Genomic DNA, 23114 nt, shown 5'->3' on the forward strand with positions numbered 1-23114 from the left:
TCCAAAGGATCTAAAGAAGTTGGAACATTGGGCCAAATTCAGAAAGTTAAATTCATCAAGGATAAATGTAAAGTCTTGAATTTAGATACTAAAAAAAATCTATGTCACAAAAATAAGATGGAGGAAACATGGAGAATCCACAGTCCACAACTGGACCCGGAGTTTGGGCTGTAATCTCAGTATAAGTCAGCAGTGGGAATTGGCAGCCAAGAGAGCCAGTCTGTCCCTGGGCTGCCTTTAAGTAGGGTATAGCTTCCAGGAATAGAGAATTGATACTTTCATTGTATTCTGCCATCCTTGAACCTTTTGAGAAACATGATGTTCCTTTATGTAAATCACAATTTAAGAAGGACATTCAGAATCTGGAGAGTGTCCAAAGGAGGACAACCAGGAAGGTGAAGAGCCTTGAGCCCATACCACATAAGGATGAATTGAAGGAAATGGGCATGTTTAGTCTGGAGCAGAGAAGATTCAAGGGGAAAGGGATGGAAGCATAGTATCTGTATGGGATATCATGTAGAATTAGCCTAGACTGTAGATTAGTCTAGACTTATTCTGTTTGGTTGCAGAGTACCAGTACTAGTAGAAATTTAGGCTAAATTCAGCAAAACCTTCCTAATAATTAGAGCTGTCTTGAAGTTAGATGGATTGCTCAGAAGGGTGCTGGGCTCTCCCTCCTTGGAAGTCTTCAAACAGAAGCTGAAAAACCACTTATTGGGTGTATTATAGCTGAGATTCCTTTCATGTCGAGTTTGGATTCCATGGCTGCTGAGGTCCCTTCTAGCTCTCAGATTCTCTGATGACTCTGAATTATAGTACCAGTATTATTTAATATTTTATAAGCTCCTACTTTCCCATACCTGGACTACCTGAGATTCAGCTTCCTTTCTGCCAGACATTGTGCCTGTATCTATGATCCCAAGACAATTTGTATGATTTCCAATGGTTATCTCCATGAATTTTCTCATTGTAACTAGGATAGGGAGACCAGAGATTAGTCCCAGGAAAATGATGTATGGGGGAAGGAGCAACTTACCTCTTCTTGGTAGCAGTGATCTGTACCTTTGGAATCCTCCCTTGAATATCATAACACTTATTCATGACCCAGCTACTACCCATAGGTTCCCACTACCTGGGTGTTCCTCCTCCAGGGCTTGCTTTCCCCTACAATTCTTGGATAGTTACAGGATGGACTCCTTATCTTCCTCTTCTGAAATGATATTTCTATGTGTAATAATATGCAAAGGTATCTTGGAGACAGGTATCTTGTGAAGGGTTTAAAATGCCAAATAGAAAAGTTGATATTTGACTCTATCAGCTTTAGGGAGCTCCTGCAAATACTTAGTAGGGGAGTGATATAGTCAGGTCAGCTAGATGGCACAGTGGAGAGAATGCCAGGTCTGCAGTCCATAAAACTCATCTTCCAGAGTTCAAATTTGGCATTAGATACTTACTAGCTGAATGACTCTGGACAAGTCATTTAATTCTATTTGCCTCAGTTTCTTCATCTGTCAAATGAGCTGGAGAAAGAATTGGCAACCTACAACAGTATCTTTGCCAAGAAAACCTCAAATATGATGGGATATTATTGTGCTCAAAGGAATAATGAACTGGAGGAAGTCCATGTGAACTGGAACGACCTCCAAGAATTGATGCAGAGTGAAAGGAGTGGAACCAGGAGAACATTGTATACAGCGACTGATACACTGTGGTACAATTGAATGTAATGGACTTCTCTAGTAGCAGAAATGCAATGATCCAGGACAGTTCTGAGGGACTTATGAGAAAGATGCTATCTACATCCAGAGAAAGAACCGTGGGAGTAGAAACACAGAAGAAAAACATATGATGGATCACATGGATCGATGGGGATATGATCGGGGCTGTAGACTCTAAATGATTTAGTGCAAATATCAAGAATATGGAAATAGGTCTTGATCAATGACACATGTAAAAACCAGTGGAATTGCTCATTGGATATGGAGGGGGATAGGTAGAGGTGAGGGAAAGAACATGAATCATGTAACCATGGGAAAATATTCTAAATTAATCAATTAAATAAAATTTTTCAACTAAAAGAAGAAAACCCCAAATGGCATCACATAGTTGGACATGACTGAAATGACTGAATAACAAGATACAGTTGGAAATTTTTCTGGCCAAGGCTAGAAGAACAATTGTTGGAATTAACATAATATTTGTGTTGGACATAATACTTCTAAGGTCCCTTTTAATCTTTGGATTCTGGATATAAAGCCAATTGTTAATTTTTTTCTTTTAGTCTCTGCTCTACACCTCCAGTCCTTCAAAACTGAACAAATATGGTTGTCAGGGAGCTCTGGGCTGTTGAAAATTTGGAACCTTGCTACAAGCCCATATAGACAAGCCATCCTGAATTAGAATTCTTGATTCTCACTGGCTCATAGGAAGCAGAACTTTGATTCTAAAGGAGTACCAGTGTCAAGTCAAGACTATATAAAATGTCATGAATATGGAAGGTGTAAAGACTTGGTAATGTGACACCATCATTTGGGGTTACTCATCTGTCTTTAAGGATATTTTGGAGAGCAAGGAGATCCAGGTTTTCCAGGTCCTCCAGGGCCTAGTGGACCACCAGGAAGGGAAGGATCCCCTGGATATACAGGACCACCAGGTCTTCCAGGTAACTTGAAAACCCACTTGGCTATACATTGATGCAAAAAAAAGGTCTGTGTGTGTGTGTGTAGGGACCCAGTAATAATATAGAACCTCTTGTAAAACTCAACATTCTGCCTGTTGTCTTCGCTTCTCCCTGGAATGTATATTATATAAGATACTAACATATATATATATATATATATATATATATATATATATATACACCACTTGAGTGAGTTTTCCTCATGAGAAACCAAAGAAAGGAGGAAAAGGTAAAAAAAGGCAGTGGTATCAAACTGAAATAGAAATGAGGACCACTAACCAATATGGAGAGATCTCTTTAGGCTGCATATTGACTTAGTTTTTAAATGTCATCTCATCTGTGTTCTATTATACTTTTTATTTACTGAGTTAACTACTTTATTTCAATTTAACCTGGGTTAGTCCATACTCACCTCAGGATTGTTATGGACCACATGAGGCTCACAGGCCTCATGGCTGACTTTTCTGGTGAAAACTACAATTGGCTGAAGCTATGATTCTTTCCCAGGGATAAGAAATAAAGACGAGGAAGGATACATAATAAATGTGAGATCTGGAGCTAACAAGCAATGGCCTTGGTTACTATTAAGCTTGCCTCATGTGCTTTTTCTGCTTTATTCATGAAGCTTCTTTCTCTGAAAGAAATGCCTCCTTTGTTGTCAGGTTCTCCAGGGATCCCTGGACTGAAAGGGCATCCAGGGGAGGCAGGTGACCCGGGACCTCCAGGGGTCAGGGGAGATCCAGGAACTCCAGGGCCCAAGGGAATGAAAGGTAAGTGATAATAATGGAAACCCAGGCATTGGGAAAATAATTTCCTGCCTGCTTATCTCCTCCTGCCTACCATGCCTTTTCTGGAGATGAGCTTGCCTTGAGAATGAGTACCCAAAATAATAAGGGTTCATCCCATTGCTTGGAATATAGCATTCTTCTGATGCTCAGGCCTGATTTTCATTTTATTTCCTTTTAAATATCTAAAGAAATAATTTGTTTCCCTGTTTGATGATTGAGGGAGCTGAAACCTTTAGAGTAGTTGTAGTCTGTGGTTATCAGTTTGAGCCTTTGATCAAGCTGTTACTGGCTTCCTTCTAAAATCTATTCTATGCATTTCAATGGAAGTGAATTCAAATGTGGTCTCAGACACTTCTTTGCTGGGTAACTTCTGCCTGCCTCAGTTCCCTCATATGTGAAATTAGGATAATAGCAGCACTTAACTTTCCAGAGTTCTTGAGAGGATCAAATGAGATAATAATTGTAAATTACTTAGAATAGTACCTGGCACATAGTAAGTAATTAATGAATGCTTATTCTATTCTCTTTGCTAGGCTATATCTAACAATATCATATCAGCATGTTGAAAATCTATGTTTCCCTTAGACAACACAAATTGCCACCTTTCAATAACTTAGTTCATCCATGTTCCTTAGGGTAATGGATTCTATGTCAGGGGATTCAGGTTTGAATTCTTTCTCTGCCACTTAGTAGATGAGTGAGTTTGGACTGTACCTTTATGCCTCAGTTTCCTCATCTGTAAGGTGGGGAGAACAGATTAGATGACTTCTTAGATTTCATCCAATTCTAAATCTGTGATCCTGGGAAAGTCTTAGAAAGGTGCCTGACACTCAAGGACATTAAGTTACCAGTCCACAGTCCAGGAAATACCATGAGGATGCAAGAATCAGGTCTTCTTGGCACAAAGTCCAGCATTCCATCCATTATGCTAGGCAACTTATTGAACAGATCTTTAAAATTAAATACCTAAACATACAGTGTACCATGCTACACTCAGAGAGCCACAGAGATCAAAGAGAGTCTTAAGTGGCAGCTGGCCAAGGTAGATATTTTTTTAGTGGGGAATATTTGAAAGAATCAGAGCTGTGTGATCAATGTTGTGTGCTCAGAAGATTAACCTGAGGAGTACAGAGAGATGGAGTGAAGAGGAGGGATACTGAAAGCACAGACCTCTAGATTTCACATGGGTAGGAAGGAAAACAGCCATGTGATTTCAGTAGAATTGGGATTTCCTGATCTGTACATTTCATCCACTGATGTAAATGGATAGAATATTGGCGAGCCATACCCTAGAGAGTTACCTAGGCATGAAGAGGTTCTGGATTCACCCATGATCATATGGTTAGTGTAAATCAGAGGCAAGACTTGAACCTATAACCTTGTGGCTATAAGACCATCCCTCTGACTGTTAGGATAAGCTAGTGCCTTCATCACATAGCTAGAGGTGGTTTTTTTTTCTTTTTCTAATATCTCATTTGTTGTAGGGTTTTGCTAGGAAGGCCCATTAAAGCCTTTAGGTTCCTAGTTCTTAAACAGTAGATTTCACAACTTTACCTGGTATATCTTTGGACTTGTGCCCATATTCCTCCTTCAGAGTTGCCTGTTTCCAGAGTCAGACTCTGTCAGATTCCCAGTTGGGAAAGCAGGGGAAACTCAAGCCCATACTCTCTCTCTTCCATCACCCCTAACCCTATAAGACTTTCATGTCAATGATATCTTTCTGTCTAATGAAAAGTAATTCTTCTTTATGCAGGTATGAGGGTCCCCTTGTTCCAGGGTTATTCTCATTTAAAAATTCTTATCAGAATTCATTTCCCTTATACCTTTTGACTCTTCTTTCAATCCTCTGAAAGTTTCTTTATAATTATCATGCTTCAGAAAGCATGGCTTACCTTTGCATACTCTGGCTGCTTCAAATGGAAATCATTTTTCTGGGAACTTGGACTGGACTGATCTTGTGAAATGTGTATACTATTAGATAACTTGGGGAGTATGTGTGAGTGTGTGACAGGGGAGGGAGGGTGCTGACTCCTAGAACTACATTCTTTCATGTTTTCCCAGACATTTTCATCACTGAAAATAATGTCTCAGCTGGGTTCCTTCCTTTCTCCATTCCTATTACAAGTGAATTTTTAGAATGTGGAGCCTAGTGCTTTTTTGTTGGTTGATTTGTTTCGTGTGTGCTTTGAAGCAAAAAGAAAAAAAAATAAAAATGAACTTTAGTTAATTCTACAAGAACTAGATTTCCAGGGGGCAGCTGGGTGGCTCAGTGGATTGAGAGTCAGACCCAAAGACGGGAGGTCCTAGGTTCAAATCTGGCCTCAGACACTTCCCAGCTGTGTGACCACGGGCAAGTCACTTGACCCCCATTGCCCAGCCCTTACTACTCTTCTGCCTTGGAACCAATACATAGTATTGACTCCAAGACAGAAGCCTCCTTCTTCTCTTCTTCCCTCCCTCCCTTCCTTCCTTCCTTCCTTCCTCCCTTCCTCCCTCTCTTCCTCCTTCCTCCCTTCCTTCCTTCCTCCCTCTCTTCCTCCTTCCTTCCTTCCTTCTTTCCTTCCTTCCTTCCTTCCTTCCTTCCTTCCTTCCTTCCTTCCTTCCTTCCTTCCTTCCTTCCTTCCATTCTTTTCTTCCAACAATATATAATTATTGGAGTTTTCCTTTGAAGTAATAATTCATTGTCTGAAAGGGTAAGTTGGGAAATGACTAGATACAATTAGCTTCTTTCATTAATTCCTGACACTATGTTTTCACAGTTCTTTGACTCCTAGCTTCTAATGCGCTGGGCTTTGCCATCATATTTAGTATACTCCAGGTGGTCAGACTGATGGAATAAAATAGAATGCTCCATGTTCTTAGATGTCTGTATTACTATAGTTAGATAAGATAGCTCCTTCTTTTCTTTTTGAAATTTAATTTTATTATTATTTTTTTCTGATTAAGGAGCTTTCTCCCACCCCAATAAACAATAAAAAAAGGACAAAGGAAATCTTTATAATCAATATATATACTCCAAACAAAACAAAATCTAAAAATGGAAATCTCATTCAGGGTGGCCATTTCTGCTCCTGAATCAATTCACCTACAGTTACATCACAAAGAACCTGATGGTGTGGCAGTCCTGGGCTAATTTTCTCTAAGAGAAATAGTTTGAAAAGTTGCCCCAAACGCCCCTAGGCATGATGACATGAGTGATGGAATTTAGGAAAGAGAGAAGCAATGGAAGGAAGTCAGATGTGGACACACCCAGGCATGCATTGCAGTATAGGCTTCTGGCCATGCAGGGACACTGTCACTCTACAAACAGCAAAACCAAGCCCCAGGATGACAACTTCTTCTGTAATGCATTTTTCTGATTGAAAATTCTACTGTGTTGTGCAATACCATTGACAATCTCCCCTGTTACAGCTAATCATTCTGCATTATAAAAATAAGGTACCTTCTAGCAGAAACATTTTGATCTGAGGAACTAAATTTATGATATTTGAAATATGTTACAAATAAACTTTGAGAACTGATTATTTGGTTTGAATAAGCCAGCAACTGAACCCATTTTTAATAGGGCAAACCATATGGATTTTGAGTTGTTTGTTCACATTTCTATTTCAATTGTAAAATGGGCAAAATTGTGTTTTAAATGTTAATCTATTTAGTCTATTAAATATGTGCCTTATAGGAGAAAATGACATTTGGCAAATACAGTGTATACCAGCATACTTGATTTAGGGGTTAGAATAGAAGATTAGAGGCAAATACCTATAAGTTAAGGGTTCCTCACCTGGGATCAATGACTTGTTTTAAAAATATTGTGTGGTCTTGGGCAAGTCATTTAACCCGGTTTGCCTCCGTTTCCTCATCTGTCAAATGAGCTGGAGAAAGAAATGGCAAATCACTCCAACATCTTTGCAAAAAAAAAAAACCCAACAAAACAAAACAAAAACAACTCTAAATGCACCATGAAGAGTCAGATAAGGCTGAAATGACTGAATAACAAGTTCAGCACCCTTATTTATATAAGGATAAAGAAACTGAGACCTAGTGAGGTTAAGAAATTTAGTTAAAGTCACTTACTGGGCTAGTGGAAGAATCAGGACTGGACTTTGGCTTTCCAGCCTCCAAGGCCTGAATGAGTGATCTGATCTCTCTTTATTGTGTATTTCCAGCAAAAGCATGTTTAGAAAATGTATTGCTTTGTCCAAATTGAAACCTCAGAGTGGAAAGACATTCACAAATGATCAAATGGCTAGCATGGATTGCTTCTGCTGGAATGTCTAAAATGAAGATTCATTTCAAACTTGGCATTCATTGATAAGCACTAGGGAGAATCATCATGCAGGTGTCACAAGGGTCTATGTTCAGGGAACCTTGAGAATATTGGGACTGACAGCAGAGGTGAAAAGGAGAATTTCTCATTATTGAGGTGAATGCTTTGCTATATAGCCTAATTGCTCCTCAGTTGTACTCTACTGAATATTTTATGCACGGATAACTTTCAGATTTGGAAACCTGAGTTATTAGGCTCTCATCTTTTTAAGAACAAAAAAAAAATCCCTAACAAAATAAAATACTCTATATATATATATATATATATATATATATATATAATTCAATTTAAAAAGATAACACTGGGTCAGATATGGGTCAGCCAGTTCAGCTGTGGCTGGAGTCTGAGACTGTGGCCATCCAAGAGCTAGATGTGTTGATATTACAATGGATTGCTGGCAAAGGGGCTAGAAATTCCCCAGTAAGCCAACTAAACCTAACCATCAATCTTTGTGGATAAAGCCAAAGATCAAAACACTTTGAAAGAGCAAAGTGGTTTCCAAAAGGGGAAAAAAGGATAATTGTTTTAGATAAATGGCAATAAATTTCCAGATTTGGCAGATAAAAGAAGGTCTGCATGTTCCTCTGGTTCAACTTTTAGAACTATTTCATAAATAAAAAAGAAGACTGGAAAAATGAAGTTAGAGAATAATGCCCTCAAAAGTGGTTAGGGGATGAGAGAATTAGAAATACTGATGTCAAATTCCCATTCCATAGGGACTGGATCATAGATTGAGAACTGGAAATAACCACAGAGGTCATCTAGATAACCTCTCAGTTACATATGAGGAAACTGAGTCCCATTGAGGTTAAGTAACTTCCCCAAGCAGTAAACTGGGAAGGGTGAGATTTGAGCTTACATCCTGACTCTAGAATGAGTGCTCTTTCTAAGAAAGCCTGGCTAAATTAGACTAATTTAAGAACAATATGAGTTACAGAATATTTTAAATAAAAAACAATATTATAATTTCAAGTACATATATAATGAGAACTGGGTTACCAGTATTATGGCAAATACTTCTTCTAGGATGAAAGATAAAAATATTCATAGTCTTGCTCAACTTCTCTTTCCAGCCCTATGAGGCATGACTTCCCTTCCTGAATAGTATTATTTCATCCTTCCACATGACATCCCATCTCAGTGCCTTTGTACTGGCTGCTTCCCATGTCTGGGATGTACTCAATCCTTACCTTCATCTTACAGAAGTCTTTTTTTTCTTTAATATGCAGTTTAAACACCATCTTCTGCATAAAATCTTCCCTGATCCATCTGACCAACTTCCACTACCCTCCGAAAATATCTTGCATTCAACTTTTTTATCTTTATTCACTTTGTCTTTTATATATTTCTTTGCATACATGCTGTCTCCTCCATTAGTAAGACTGTAAGGATTGTTTCATTATTTGTATCCATATCTCAAGTGTCTAACAGTGCCTGGCACACAGTAGGGATCAATACATGCTTACTCAGTGATTTGTTGAAAAGTTTGTTTATATTTGTTGGGAGAAGACAATGTGTGTTTAATGTAGAAACACACACATGCTGAATACATGATTATTATGATAAGGATACAAGAGCATCTGGGACATCAGAAAAGGTCTTATAGAGGAGGTGACTTCTGAGTTGACCTTTGAAGAAATTAGGCATTCTTAGAGGCAAAAATGAGAGAACAATGCATCCCAAGCATGGGACACAGTTTGTTCAAAGGTCCAGAGACAGGAGATGGAATGCTAATATGTGAGGAACAGCAACAAGACAAGTTTGGATCAACCACAAAGTGTTTGAAGAGGAGTAATGAAAAATAAGCTTGGAAAGGTAGTTGAAAACCAGATTGAGAAAGGCTCTAAAAGAGAAGTAGCAAGGAATGTGGGTTTTATCCTAGAGATAATGTTCCTAGAGAGCTACTGATAAGGGGAGGAACATGGTCAGAATTGTGATTTAATAATATTAATTTGCCAACTCTGTGAAGGATGAATTGGAATGGGTGGAGATGAAGCAGAGCAACTAATTTGGAGACCATTGCAGTACTTCAGAAGAGTGCCAAGAAGCCTGAATTAAGGCAATGGCTGAATCAATGAAGAAAAGACAGGGGATATGAGGTCCTTTTAAGGCAGAGTCAACAAGTCTGGGTAACTGATGTGGATGTGGACTGATGGAGGGAGATATATTGAAGATGACTCCAAGGTTTCAAACCTGGGTTGACTAAAGAGACAGAGATACCCATCTGGAAATATTGAGGTTCAAAAAATGAATGGACTTAAGGGGGAAAGATAATGAAATCTACTTTAGACATACTGAGTTTGAGACAAGTACAGGATATATCTAGATGCCTTGCTAGAGGTTTCTGATAGACAGTTGGATTTCAAGCTGCTTTTAATAAAACCTTCATTGAATCAGACCTCAAGGAATAATAATAGATATAGACCAAGCCCTTTGGAGCTAATGTTAGACTGTTGAACTCTCTTAGTATGTTTTTGTAAATTGTGCTTGCTCAGTGATCATGCACTAGTACTTAATTCTTTAATTAACTTAATTAATACTTAATACTGAAGCTTCTTCTACTTTGAAGGCTCCTCGGGACTACCTGGATTGAATGGCTTACCTGGACTCAAAGGTCAGAAAGGATCAAAGGGTAGTTCAGGTAAGGAAAAAACTCTGTAATTATAAGAAATATAGAGCAATGCCTGTATTTGAAGTGTATTAAATTTAATTCAATGAGTCTATATTAAAGAACTGTTACAGGCAAAGCAGTATGCTAGGTGTGTGGATACAAAGACATGAAATTGTCCATTATTAGACTAAATAGCATAATGGCTGAAATGATTCACATTATCATGTTAGATATAATTATAGGGGGATATTGTAAATGGCCTGCATGGAGTATTTTTTAAAATGCTATTTAACAAAAGATGGTTGTGTAGTTAACCAGGATTTTGGAAAAGTTTAGCCCAACTCAAAGTCATGTATCATTAGAAACCCCCTTGAAAATGATTTTCTACCACAAGTGCTCAATATAAAATTATTAAAGTAAAATCAGGTTTCAAAATTCCATGAACAACAGATAAATGGGAGGTGGTTAGGCTGGGGATTTTTTTTTACCTTGAAATTAAATAATTATCTTAAGAGGCCAGATAGGTCTATTTAGAGCCTTTAGATCCTTCTCCTTTTTATCCCCAGCAGTAGCAAAAACTGCTGTTGGCATCCCCGAAGAAGTTTCTGTGCTTCAATATGAGACAGACAAGCACACACCCAAACACATGTCTGTACAGGCTGTGACAAAACTCATCGTAAGCACCTGTGTTTCAGTTTGTTCCATTATTCTACAATTCTGCTTTTGATTACTTGAAAAAAATGTATTTCCTTTAAAAAAAAAGGCAGTAACCTAAACTCAAACAATTAGTGATTGCTGAGACCAGACTTAGAGATTTGAATCACTGTTGAAAGGGAAGCCATCACACTGTTACCATGGGTGACTCTGTTGCTCACTCTCATCCATTAACATATATAGCTCTCCCTTATTGTTTGATAAAGTTCATATACTTCTGGAAAAAACTCTTTTTGGCCTCTTAAGGTTCCACTGGAGGGACTGATGGTATGTGTTGAATTTGTATGCTCTTTTTCTCTAACTAACTTAAACATTTTGCTTCTATGTCTAAAAACACTTCATTTGTTTTCACAATATGGTATGCATATGCATAATGAGGAATGAGAGGCAGGGTGGTGGATTGGATAGGGAGCCTTTAGTCCTTGTCCTTCTTCTGACACATAGTCATTGGCCATACAATCCTGGATAAATCTCTCTACTTTTCACTGTCCCAGACAAGCCTCTAAGATCTAAGTTGCAAAATGCTACACTCCTTTGGTAGATGGAATTTTCAGTAGATGGCATTTTCTCTGGAGACCTCTAGACCCCTAAAGTGAAATCCCATAATGAAGAACTGAGTCTGAGAGAATGAACTGAGAAGACTCAATCAACAAACACTAGTCAGTGACTACTATGTCCCAGGCACAGGAAAGTCAAGGATGAAAGTGAAAACAGTCTCTCTTCTTAAAAGAACTTAACATATAACTAGAGGATAATAGATGGTAAGGATGATGATGTCGGTCATGATGGTGCTGCTGCTACTGGTGGTGTTGATGAGGATGGTGGTGTTGATGATGGTGGTAATAATTATGGTGATGAGGGTGGTAATATGATGGTGGTGATGATGAGGATGGAGATGGTGAGGATGATGTTGATGGTGATGATAGTGAGGTGAGGATAATGATGATGATGGTGATGATTATGGTGATAAGGGTGGTAGTATGATGATGAGGAGGAGGAGGATGAGGATGGAGATGGTGAGGATGATGTTGATGGTGATGATAGTGAGGTGAGGATAATGATGGTGATGGTGATGATTATGGTGATAAGGGTGGTAGTATGATGATGATGATGATGATGAGGATGGAGATGGTGAGGATGATGTTGATGGTGATGATAGTGAGGTGAGGATGAAGATGGTGATGGTGATGGTAATGTTGAAGATAGTAATAGTGAGGATGGTAATGATTATAATGATGGTAATAGTTAATGTTTATGTAGCATCTACTATGTATCAGGCACTGAACTAAATGCCTTCCAAATATCTTACTTTATCCTTACAACACTGGTAACAATATAGTTAAAACAGATATAAGATTATTTGGGGGAGGGTTCGTGAGGAGAAGCCTTCTGGAAAAGTGACATATGATAGAGGCCTCAAAGGAAGCAAGCAATTCTGAAAGAAGACAATGAGAAGGAAGTTTTCCAGGGCTATGAGATGGTCATTGTGAAAGTAAGAGATCAGGTGAAGGAGAACCATATATGAGTAGTAGCAAGGAGGCTGTCTGTGTAAACCACAGGGTCCACATAGAGGGTGAGACCAAGCAAAGTGGGACACAGCTCATGAAGGACTTCAAATGTCAAACAGAAGAGTTTCTATTTGGTTTTGGAGGTAATGAGGAACTACTGGGGTTTATTTAAAATCTAGCTGTTGACTCTACAGGCAGGCCAGTAATTTTGTATGGTTTGTTTCTGCCTGTTTCCTTCTCCTCTCTTTCACTTTCTGTTTCTTTCTCTATCCTACCTTCCCTCTCTGTCTCACTTTTCTCTTTGTTCCTCTCTCCTTCCCTTTCTCTGTCTGTTTCTCTGTCAGTGTCTTTCCTCTTTCTCTCCCCTTGTGCCTCTCTCTGTTTATTTCTCTTGTCTCTATTTTCCTCCCTCCCTCCCTTTCTCTGTATCTCTCCCTTACTCCTCCTGTCTCTGTCTCTACAGACATACAGATATGTGTATATTTATGCATTTATTCAGCTACAATTTGACCTTCTGGGTATCATAAGACATAAACCATCTAGGATCACAAGGGGAAATAGCCTTCTCTTACAGAGATGATAATACTGTATTCGGGTTATATTTTTTTCTGTATAAAGGCTTAAATGAGGTTGGCCCACCAGGCCAAATGGGATTGCCTGGACTAAAAGGGAAGAAAGGGGAACCTGGATCACCTGGAGCTTCTTGTCCAGGTCTTTCTGGAGAAAGAGGTCCCTTGGGACCCCCAGGTAAGATTCACTACTGATTCTTTCCCTCTGTCTCTCCTTCCCTTCTTCCCTCCCTCTGTCTCCCTTCCCCTTTTCTCTCCCCTTTCCCCCAAATGTCAACTATTCTATTGGGTTAGAATTTTAATATTTTGATATAAAATCTACCTCCACAGGGATTCCAGGACTGCCTGGACTACCTGGTCCTATGGGGAAGACTCCTGAGGATGAAATTCTTCCTCCTGGTCCTTTGGGAGATCAAGGCTCCCCTGGACCCGATGGACCAAGAGGTATCAACAGAACTGTATGGATTCAGACATGAATAATAATCCCATCTCAAGTTATTAAATGCCTCTCTGCTTATTACTTTCTAATGACAGCAGGATACTTGCTCGTATAGTATTATAGCCTTTGTTTCAGAGATCTAGGATGTAAAGTTACCACTCAGAAGGGTTAGAGCTCCTACTTTGAAAACCTGGGAGAACATAAATGGTATCCCTCTCTCCCTCCAGGTACTGTAGCTAATTTCCCAATCTCTAGCACTTAGTTTATAATATTACAGCCTTCTATTTTGTTGAAAGGAGGGGAACAAAACAGAAATCTTTGAGCAAGTGATAATTCATCTGAAAGATGTATGTAAATTCCCAGAATTGCCTATGATCCCAAGTCTGAAGGCAGCCACCTCAATCTGAGACTGCCTCAAAAATGATTATTTGGAGCCTGAAGAGAAAGGGTGGGTAGGCTGGGGAAGAGTGTCATTTGGTCATTTGTTTTCTTTCTCCATCACTCCCAACTCTAATCATCTTCCTATTTTCATGGCTCTGAAGCACCACAGGCTGCCTATTCATAGAACCATAGACCTATGTCTAGAAGGGCTTTCAGATCTAATCTGATCCTCTAATTTTCATAGAAAGATACTGAGTTTCAGGGAAGATAAGTAGTTTAAGGCCACATAGGTGGATTCTATCAGGGATACAATTTAAGTCCATGTCTTCTGACTCCAGAAGAAAGGCTCTACACCATAGATTTTTGAGGGTGAAGCCAATAAGTTTCTATAGTTTTCAATGCTATCCTCCTAATAATAAAGGAGGTCATAACAACTTCCTTAGTCTCTTTTTTTCTCTTCTGCTTGACCCTATTTTCTCAGCACTAGGACCTTTCTTCTGCCTTCTCACATAGGGTGAGTGAAAGAAACTGGGCACACATTCTCATATTACTCCTTTGGGATTGATGAGGGTGGGAGGAGGACCAGCCTCTATTCTATACTAGCTATGGAATCCAATAATTTAGAACTGGAGTGTCTTCAAAGATTACTTAATACAACTTTCTCAATTGACAGATGAGGATACTGAGGCCCATGGAAGTATAACTTATGAAGATCTTATGATGAATTCGTAGCAAAGTTGGAACTAATAATGATGATAATGATGATAAATAATAGCATTTATATAGTCTTTTAAGGTTTACAAAATAAAAACATTAATTCATTTTATCCTCAAAACAACCCTGGGTGGTAGATGTTATTTTTATTCCCATTTTATAGATGAGAAGCCCTGAGAAAACTAAGTGCCCAGGTTCAATCAATCAGTTCATAAACATTTAGTAAGCATCTACTATGTGATAGGCACTGTGCTAAACACTGGAGATATGAAAAGAAATGAAAGATAGTTCCTTCCCTCAAGGAGCTTACAAACTAATGGAGGAAAGAACATGCAAACAAATATATTTAAAATAAGCTATATTCATGATAAATAGGAGGTAATTAACAGAGGGAAGGCACTAGAATTAAGACGAGTAGGGAAAGAATCACACCACTAGTATTGGAGGTCAGATTAGAACTCAGATTTTCCTGGACTCAAGGTCCAGTATGGTATTCAGTTTAATATCTAGCTGCCAAAGGAATCAAAATAGTACCTAATTTTCCTTATGCCCAATTACAGTGCTCTTTCTTTTATTCATACATCTCTGTATCCATATATATGTAGGCATCTATAACAAAAGGCAGGATAGAATAGTAGATAGGAAGCTTTTCTCTAAATTCAATTCCTACCTTTGACACATTCTGATTGTGTGATTCTTAGCAAGTCATTTAACTTTTCAGTGCTCCAAGCAGTTCTCTAAAACAAGTTGTAGAATAATTGGCCATTTAGATTCTCACATCACTTTGTATCAGTTCATACAAGTCTTCCCAGTTTTTTCTAAAACTATCCCTTTCTAGATATGCTTTAGAAATGAAAGGATCAGTTTTCACTGTATACATTTTATAATGATAAAAACTCAAACAGGAAGAAAGAAATTAATTTGCTATATGTCAGCTGCTAATCAGGAATAGAGAGTAGATGAAATGGCACAGTAGAAAGAGTTCTACGCCTGAAGTCAGGAAGACACATCTTCATGAATTTAACTCCAGCCTCAGACACTTGTGACTGTGGGCAAGTCATTAAACCCCGTTTGCTTCATCTGTAAACTGAGCTAGAGAAGTAAATAGCAAACCGCTCCAGTATCCTTGCCAAGAAAACCCCAAATGGGGTCACCAAGAGTCTGACATGACTAAACAACAGCAATCAGGAATAGAATTTGGGTTGAAATTCCCCAAATTTTGGCATATGTTTTTAGATTTGAGTAGAAAAATGAGAAGTTGGATGCTCATTCTCAGGAGCTTTTTGGAGTATATTATATCAGTCCTAGGGCAATGGGACCGCAATCCAAACCAAATTCAAAGAATGTTTATTTTAAAATTAAAGACTGTGAGGGTGAAGGAGTCTTTGGTTAGGTTTATATCACTTAAAAACTACAAAAACATTATCTTAACCATTTTATCAATCACAGTGAAATATAGAAAAGCTCTTTCACTGACAGTATAAGAACTTTGTTCCCACTAACTCCTTTTTCCTCTTGCTCAAAGTTCATCAAATTAATTTCATTAAAATTCTATCTATCAAACTTTTTTATAGTTGGTTCAAATAACTTTTTTGCTTATTTCCATTGTCCAGGTCCACCTGGACCACCAGGCCCTCCAAGCACTTTTGGTCGTCTGAAAGGAGATCCTGGCGATCAGGGTCAACCAGGTCTACCAGGACCACCAGGTCCACCAGGACCTCCAGGAACCAAAGGCTATCCAGGATGTGAAGGAAAAGATGGCCAGAAAGGTATGGATAAAAGTTACTCTTTCTCTAATAACCATTTAAGTTATTTTAATTTTTATTGATTCAATTAATTTAAATATTTATTCACTTTAGCAATTGTCTAATAAGTCTTTAAATTGTATTAAAAAAATCATCCAGCATGTTCATTTGGCTACTGTTTTTTGCCCCATCATTTAAGGTTTTAGTATTTATTTCTTTTACTAATTACTTCATTTCTAGTATTTCAGAAACTTCTGGCCACTCATATTTCATTAAATTATTAGACTCCTAGTATTTTAGAAATGGAAGTAATTTCTAAAATCAAGTACTTCCATCCTCCCATCATCTCTATTTTATGACTACAACTAATAGAGAGGTGAAATAACTTAACCAAAATTATAATTAATTAATCTAGAGTCAGTAGTAAAACCAAAGTCTTAGGACTCTCAGTTCTCAGAATTTGAAAATTCATTCAATTATCAAACATTTTTAAAATCCTATAAAATCAACTTTTAAAAAATCATCTTTTTGGTTTTTTGAGGGAAAGAAATGAGGCATTATAATTACTCAATATAATTTAATATAATTAATTCAATTTGATATTTAGTGGGAGACTTTTTCTAAAATAGATTCATTGGAAAGGATGCAGAGATGAATTAGACATGATTTCTACCCAGGAAGTGCTTAAATAAGCAAGATAAAGAAAAATACTAAAATAATCATAAAACAAATCAAAAGCAGAAAGGAAGAGAAAATGAATCATGTAACTATTGAATTAACTAATTAATTATTAATTTTTGTATGTGTATATATTTGTATATTTCGATTTATATATTAAATTAAATTAATAAATTTAAAAATATTTTTCCAACCCTTACCTTTCATTATAGATACAATACTGAGTATCAGTTCCAAGACAGAAGAGCAGTTGGGGATAGACAATGGGGGTGAAGTGGCTTGCCCAGGTTCATACACCTAGGAAGTATCTGAGGTCAAATTTGAACCCAGGACCTCTCATCTCTGGACCTGGCTCTCAGTCCACTAAACCACCTAAATTTCCCCTGAATAACTATTTATGCAGAATTCCTATGACAAAAAAAAATCTTTCTTAAGCCATTGTTGCATTATACAATTTGAATGTGTTCTATTTTTTTTATAATTTTTATATTTGCTTAAAATCACCACATAAAAGTAGCCTCCTAAAGTTAACTGAACATTTACACTACTTCTATAACACCAGGAACACTGATTTCACAGATTTCTTAGAGCATCATTGTCTGTAAAATCTAAAGATGCTTTTTGTGATTATCGGTCCACAAACACATCTTCAATCAAGCCCTTGTTATGTCCTTCATTACTTCCCTTTGCTCCTATTCTTTAAATGTCTCTGGAGAAAGACTTAGGATTACAATGGTCTTGCTGTTTAGATTTTTTTGTTAAGTCATTTCAGTTATGTCTGAATTTTATTTCTCTCATTTGATTTGAACTGGTTGATTATCCCATTCCTTATAGGGCAGATGGGATACCCGGGGCCCCCTGGTCCACCTGGATTTCCTGGTCCCCCTGGAAATAAAGGTTTGCAAGGACCCCCTGGGAGACCCGGTCCCCTCGGTCCTCCAGGTAATTCCCATAAAAATGTCTATTTGTTTCCAGAGAACAGTTCCAATGCAGAGTCTTCTGTTTAAACATTTATGATAACATTGTCCATCAGAATAGTTTCTTATTCTATAAAATCACTAGCAAATGAATTAAATGTCTAGGGAATGATGTCTTTTCTGGTTATAAGAATTACATTTCACGTTAAGCTCCCTAACTAATCCTCATGCCTACGATACTCAAGTATTTACAAATATCCAACTGCTAGGATTTTCCTCTCAGATTACCTTCCATCTCTTTCGTATATAACTGGGATATATAGAATTATTGGAATTATTCAGTCTTCCCCATTAAATATGAGCTCCTGGAGGGAAGGGACCAGAGCATAGCATGATGCCTGGAATAAAGGAAACCCATATAGTAAGCTTGTTGGTTGATTGATTTGAGCATCATTAAAAGGTGAAATCCATTCAATTCAACAAAAGCTTATTTAACTATTAGTGTTTACCAACATACTGTGTGAGGCTTGACATATTTAAAAATGAAGAATTATAAAATTCCTGCTTCCTAAGAGTCTACCTTTTACAGGGCTAAAGAAGGTGGAGGTGGTAGGTAAGAATAAATATATTCTTAAATAAATATATTCATAAATATCATGCCAAAAAAAAGTTTGAGAGGAGTAAAGGAGAAGTCTAGACAAAGTGCTCTAGGAAGATTTAATAGGAACAAATATTTTTGGCTCTGGGAGACTGGGGAAGGCTTCAGGAACCAAGCTGCCCCTAAGAAGAATCTGGAGGGAATAGAAAGATTTCAGCAATCAAAAATAAGTAAGTAGAGCTTTTCAGGCTTAGAGAGTTGACCTGCACCAATTCACAGTGGTAGCATATAGCATATACAACATAGAAGATTTCTATATAAAACATGTTTATAGAATTTGAATGGAGATATACTTTAGATGCTCTTTATAATATTTATTTTAAAATTAGCTTATTTTTTAGCATAAAGATTTACCTCTTCTAAGATAGACATTTTGATGAATTTTATAATTATGCATTGCTCTTGAATATTTTAATAATGTTTCCCACCCTATATCTCTGCCACTTTTCTAGTTTTTCTTTGTTTAGGAGTTTTGAGGAATGTTTGGTGGTAAAGCACATTTGTACTCCTTAAATAAACTGAAATAGTTTGGACCATGGGATCAGAAAACACCAGGGCAAAATGGAAGACACACTTGAGATCTCCAGAAAAACCATGTCTCAGAACTACTAATTTCTGATCTTTGGAGTTTGTTTTTTGGAGAATTTTGAGAATTTTTGAGACTTCTGAGAATTTCTATTCAATTTATAATACTCACTAGCCTTGGAAAACATGCTAGACTCTTTAATGACTTCTCCTGCATGTGTGTGATGATTGTCACCTTAGATTTCAAAATTTATATATATATATATGTATATATTGAGTAAATATATACATATATTATGTATAACTTATAAAACAAATTTGTTTATATGGGAATATATATTATGGGGTATGTAATATATAAATATATACTTGTATATATTAATGTATATCTATTTTAAATTGTGTAGATATAAAAATGTATATACCCATACATACTGCATCACATATAAAGTTTAATAAATGAATCTAGGATTATCAATGAGTGAGGTCAGTCCAATTACACTTGACACAGAGAAAATCACCTAGATGCCCTGTTCACAAGAATTCCACTTCCCAATTTTCATTTGTTTTGGGCAGCTTTGTTAGTTAAAGGACATTTGATTACTGATAAAGCATTTTTTTCATTTAAATGATATAGTTGGTGTGCTATCTTTTGTCATTAAGTGGCCCCAAATGGTAAATTCTCAAACAAGTTCTTGGATGTTTGTTGCTTTGTGTCCTAATTCATGAATCTAAAATCTCTTTCATGATGCATGAAAATGTCCTGCATGGTCTGGGTGGTGATGTCCGACTCCTGCAGGTTGCCAAGGTGAGCGGTGCTCTACGTGGGCCATACTTAATTCCTTGGTTTTCTGGTTTCTCTAGTTTTCTCCATCTGTCTTCATACTGTACTTAATAAGCTAAACTTGAAGGTTTCATCTTTGTTGAGGGGTTGTTGCCATTATAACAGACTTTAATGCAGTTTCATTCTAGTTACAGATATAGCAACCATATATTAGAATGTCATCATGTAGAATTTCACTATATAGGTTGTCAAATGAGCAGAGATCTACATCCAGCTTATAGCATTTTGAGTGAGAATTACAAGTAAGGCTTAGAGCCAAATTCTACCTTATATGTCTGTGGAGTTTCCTATTATAGTCTCTTCCATAGAAATAACCAGAGCATCTCTAAAATAAGCAGCATCAACAATTTGGAAAGATTATCCCTTAAGTCCTTTTAAGGAAATATGACACATTTTTCCTCTCCAATTATTTAATCTGTGAATCCTGTTAAGTTCCTTAGTACTTTAAAACTTTCCATTATTCTTTTTTTGTATATTTATTCACTTTATACCTTATAAAGACAAGGATACATTTTTTTAAAAAATATCCCTCAACTATCCTTAACTCTTTTAGTAGAATATTTCTCTACAAAAGAAAAGGAAAATATAGTGTTTGTGGTTCCATGATTATTAGCCCCAATGATATCTCCCTGGCCTCTGTGTACTTGCAAGGCAAATATGAAATGTTTACATGTGCATTTCTCAAATTAACTATCATGGAAAAGACTCAGAGAGTAAACCATCTGTCCAAACCACATAAAAGCACAATCTGCTTGTATTATTTGTGGTGAAAGATTGTACCACATTTTACAAGGGGTTAAATTTCTATCTTTCCTTGAGGACTGGCAGGTTTTCAGGAGTTTCCTTGGTATTTGACCATTCGACTCACAAATTCGAGGCCATTCGGCACAGCCCTATTAAACATTTTATGCCTTGAAGAATTTGGACAAAGTGTGACTAGAAACTACTTGGCCTCCAACGAGACCTAAGAAATGTGTTTAAGTACAATGTTTATGTGTCGTGTTCAGAGGAACAAAGGCTTTAAAGCTGAAAGGAAATTTAGAGGTTCCCTTGTAGAACCCCCCTCCCTTTAAGAGAAGGAAACTGATGGCCTAAGAAACTAAATGATGCGCAGTATCATACAGGAAGGAAGGAGTAACATATTGAGCTAGATTTAAGGTTATTTACAATTTCCTTGCATTTCTGCCACCACAAGGTTATTAGTTTGTCATGTTTAATTAAGCAGATAGGAGACACTCTGGTATAGTGGATATAAGCTGGTCTTGGAGTCAAGATCTGAGATCAAGTCCTATCTCTGATAGATACTGATTGTGTGATCTTGGGTGCCCCTAAGACTATAAATTGGCAACAGAAAATTTGCTGATCCTCATCACTGGAGGGAGGTTTCATGGCAGGAATTCTCCAGATTAATGAAATCACAAGTCTAGATCTTCTCTTCCTACATTTCTCTCTCTCTCTCTCTCTCTCTCTCTCTCTCTCTGTCTATCTATCCATATATCATCTTTTTTCCTATCACTCTTTGACTCCCTCCCTCCCTCCCTCCCTCCCTTCCTTCCTTCCTTCCTTCCTTCCTTCCTTCCTTCCTTCCTTCCTTCCTTCCTTCCTTCCTTCCTTCCTTCCTTCCTTCCTTCCTTCCTTCCTTCCTTCCTTCCTTCCTTCCTTCCTTCCTTCCTTCCTTCCTTCCTCCCTCCTTCCTTCTTCCTTCTTTCCTTCCTTCTTCCTTCTTTCCTTCCATCTTTCCTCCCTCCCTCTCCTTATCTTGCCCAGGCTGAAAGTTGAGAGGCCACTTAAGAGCTTGATCCTATTATTGATTGGTACTAAAGCTTTAATCTTCTCTGTTTCCAATCTGGACAATTTCAATTTTCCTTTGGCAGCCTGGTCCCCCAATGCCTAAAGGCTCACCATATTGGTGCTAGATTTAGTACAGATACCCAATCAGCATTAGTTTTACTGCAGCTAAGAATCCCTAAAACTCAAGCAATCCATTAATCCCAGCCTCCCTGGTAGTTGGGGCCATAAACATTTGCCCCTAAACCTGATCTCTCTCTTAAATTTTGATAATAATTATAGTCACCCTGATAATATCTGGATAATAATGCCACCTCACATTTGTGCTACACTTTCCACAAGGGTTTTCAAATCCCTCTCTGATCTTTGATTTTCACAATGACCCTAAGAAATAAGCAAAGTAGACCCTACTCCCATTTTATGATTTAGGAAACTTAAAGAAGGTCGATGAGTTCCCAAGATCACTCAATCAATAATGGCTGGTGATGGGATTATAATCTAGGTCTTCTGATTCTTGAGCCAGTAGTCTTTTCATGGTCACCTTGCAATAAACTCTCTTAGAAGGTAACTATTGATTGTTCTAACAATAAAGACTGAATAACCAATTTACTGCAAAACCAGTGGATTAAAAAAAGATACTTTATGTCAATATGTATCATTTAAAGGCCACATACTCTGTGATACATCTTTTTTCTTAATAAATTGGCTCTATTTTAATCTGTCAGAACAATGCACAACAAAAACAGAGAGAACTATAGAGATACCTCTATGCTTATGTATATGTTTATTTGTACCTATCCCTAGTTCTCATCAACATTTTTATCTTTTAGGACATTATGGAATGGTAGAATGAGACCTTAAAAAAATTCCAAATGTAACGGAAAAGAAAGATATTGAGCCTTGAGAGATCTTGAAATTCTCACCCATCAGAATAAATTAAACCATGAAGACACAGCAGATTCAATTTTACAGTAATGCATTAAGAAGATATTTGAGCCCAGCTTCAGGGGCTAGCCAGATTCACCCCTGCTGTCTCTTGCAGCTGGCGCCACATTGAAAAGTGGGGAGCACTTGGGCATGCCCTGAGGACCGCCAAGAACTTGTAGCCCTAGAGTCTCCCCCTCCATGAAATGCTTCATACGTCTAAATCAATTAGGCAGGCATGTCCTACATGATATGTGGAATGTGCTCATTAAATTAAAACACGATATCAGTGGTTCATTCACTG

The 23114-nt window shown here is 37.5% G+C and overlaps 1 protein-coding gene across 1 annotated transcript in view; it reads left to right on the forward strand.

Annotated features, from left to right (window-relative positions):
* Positions 1-23114, forward strand: part of COL4A4 (collagen type IV alpha 4 chain) — a 149144-nt gene that overhangs the window by 109294 nt on the left and 16736 nt on the right. The window contains exons 36-43 of the mRNA XM_056808487.1: positions 2555-2662; positions 3343-3450; positions 10365-10436; positions 13247-13375; positions 13528-13641; positions 16345-16500; positions 17989-18096; positions 20054-20062. Coding sequence (XP_056664465.1) covers positions 2555-2662; positions 3343-3450; positions 10365-10436; positions 13247-13375; positions 13528-13641; positions 16345-16500; positions 17989-18096; positions 20054-20062 — 804 coding nt within the window. The remainder of the gene's footprint in view (positions 1-2554; positions 2663-3342; positions 3451-10364; positions 10437-13246; positions 13376-13527; positions 13642-16344; positions 16501-17988; positions 18097-20053; positions 20063-23114) is intronic.

This window comes from Monodelphis domestica, chromosome 8 (assembly GCF_027887165.1).
Source record: "Monodelphis domestica isolate mMonDom1 chromosome 8, mMonDom1.pri, whole genome shotgun sequence".
In the NCBI taxonomy this organism is placed as follows: domain Eukaryota; kingdom Metazoa; phylum Chordata; class Mammalia; order Didelphimorphia; family Didelphidae; genus Monodelphis; species Monodelphis domestica.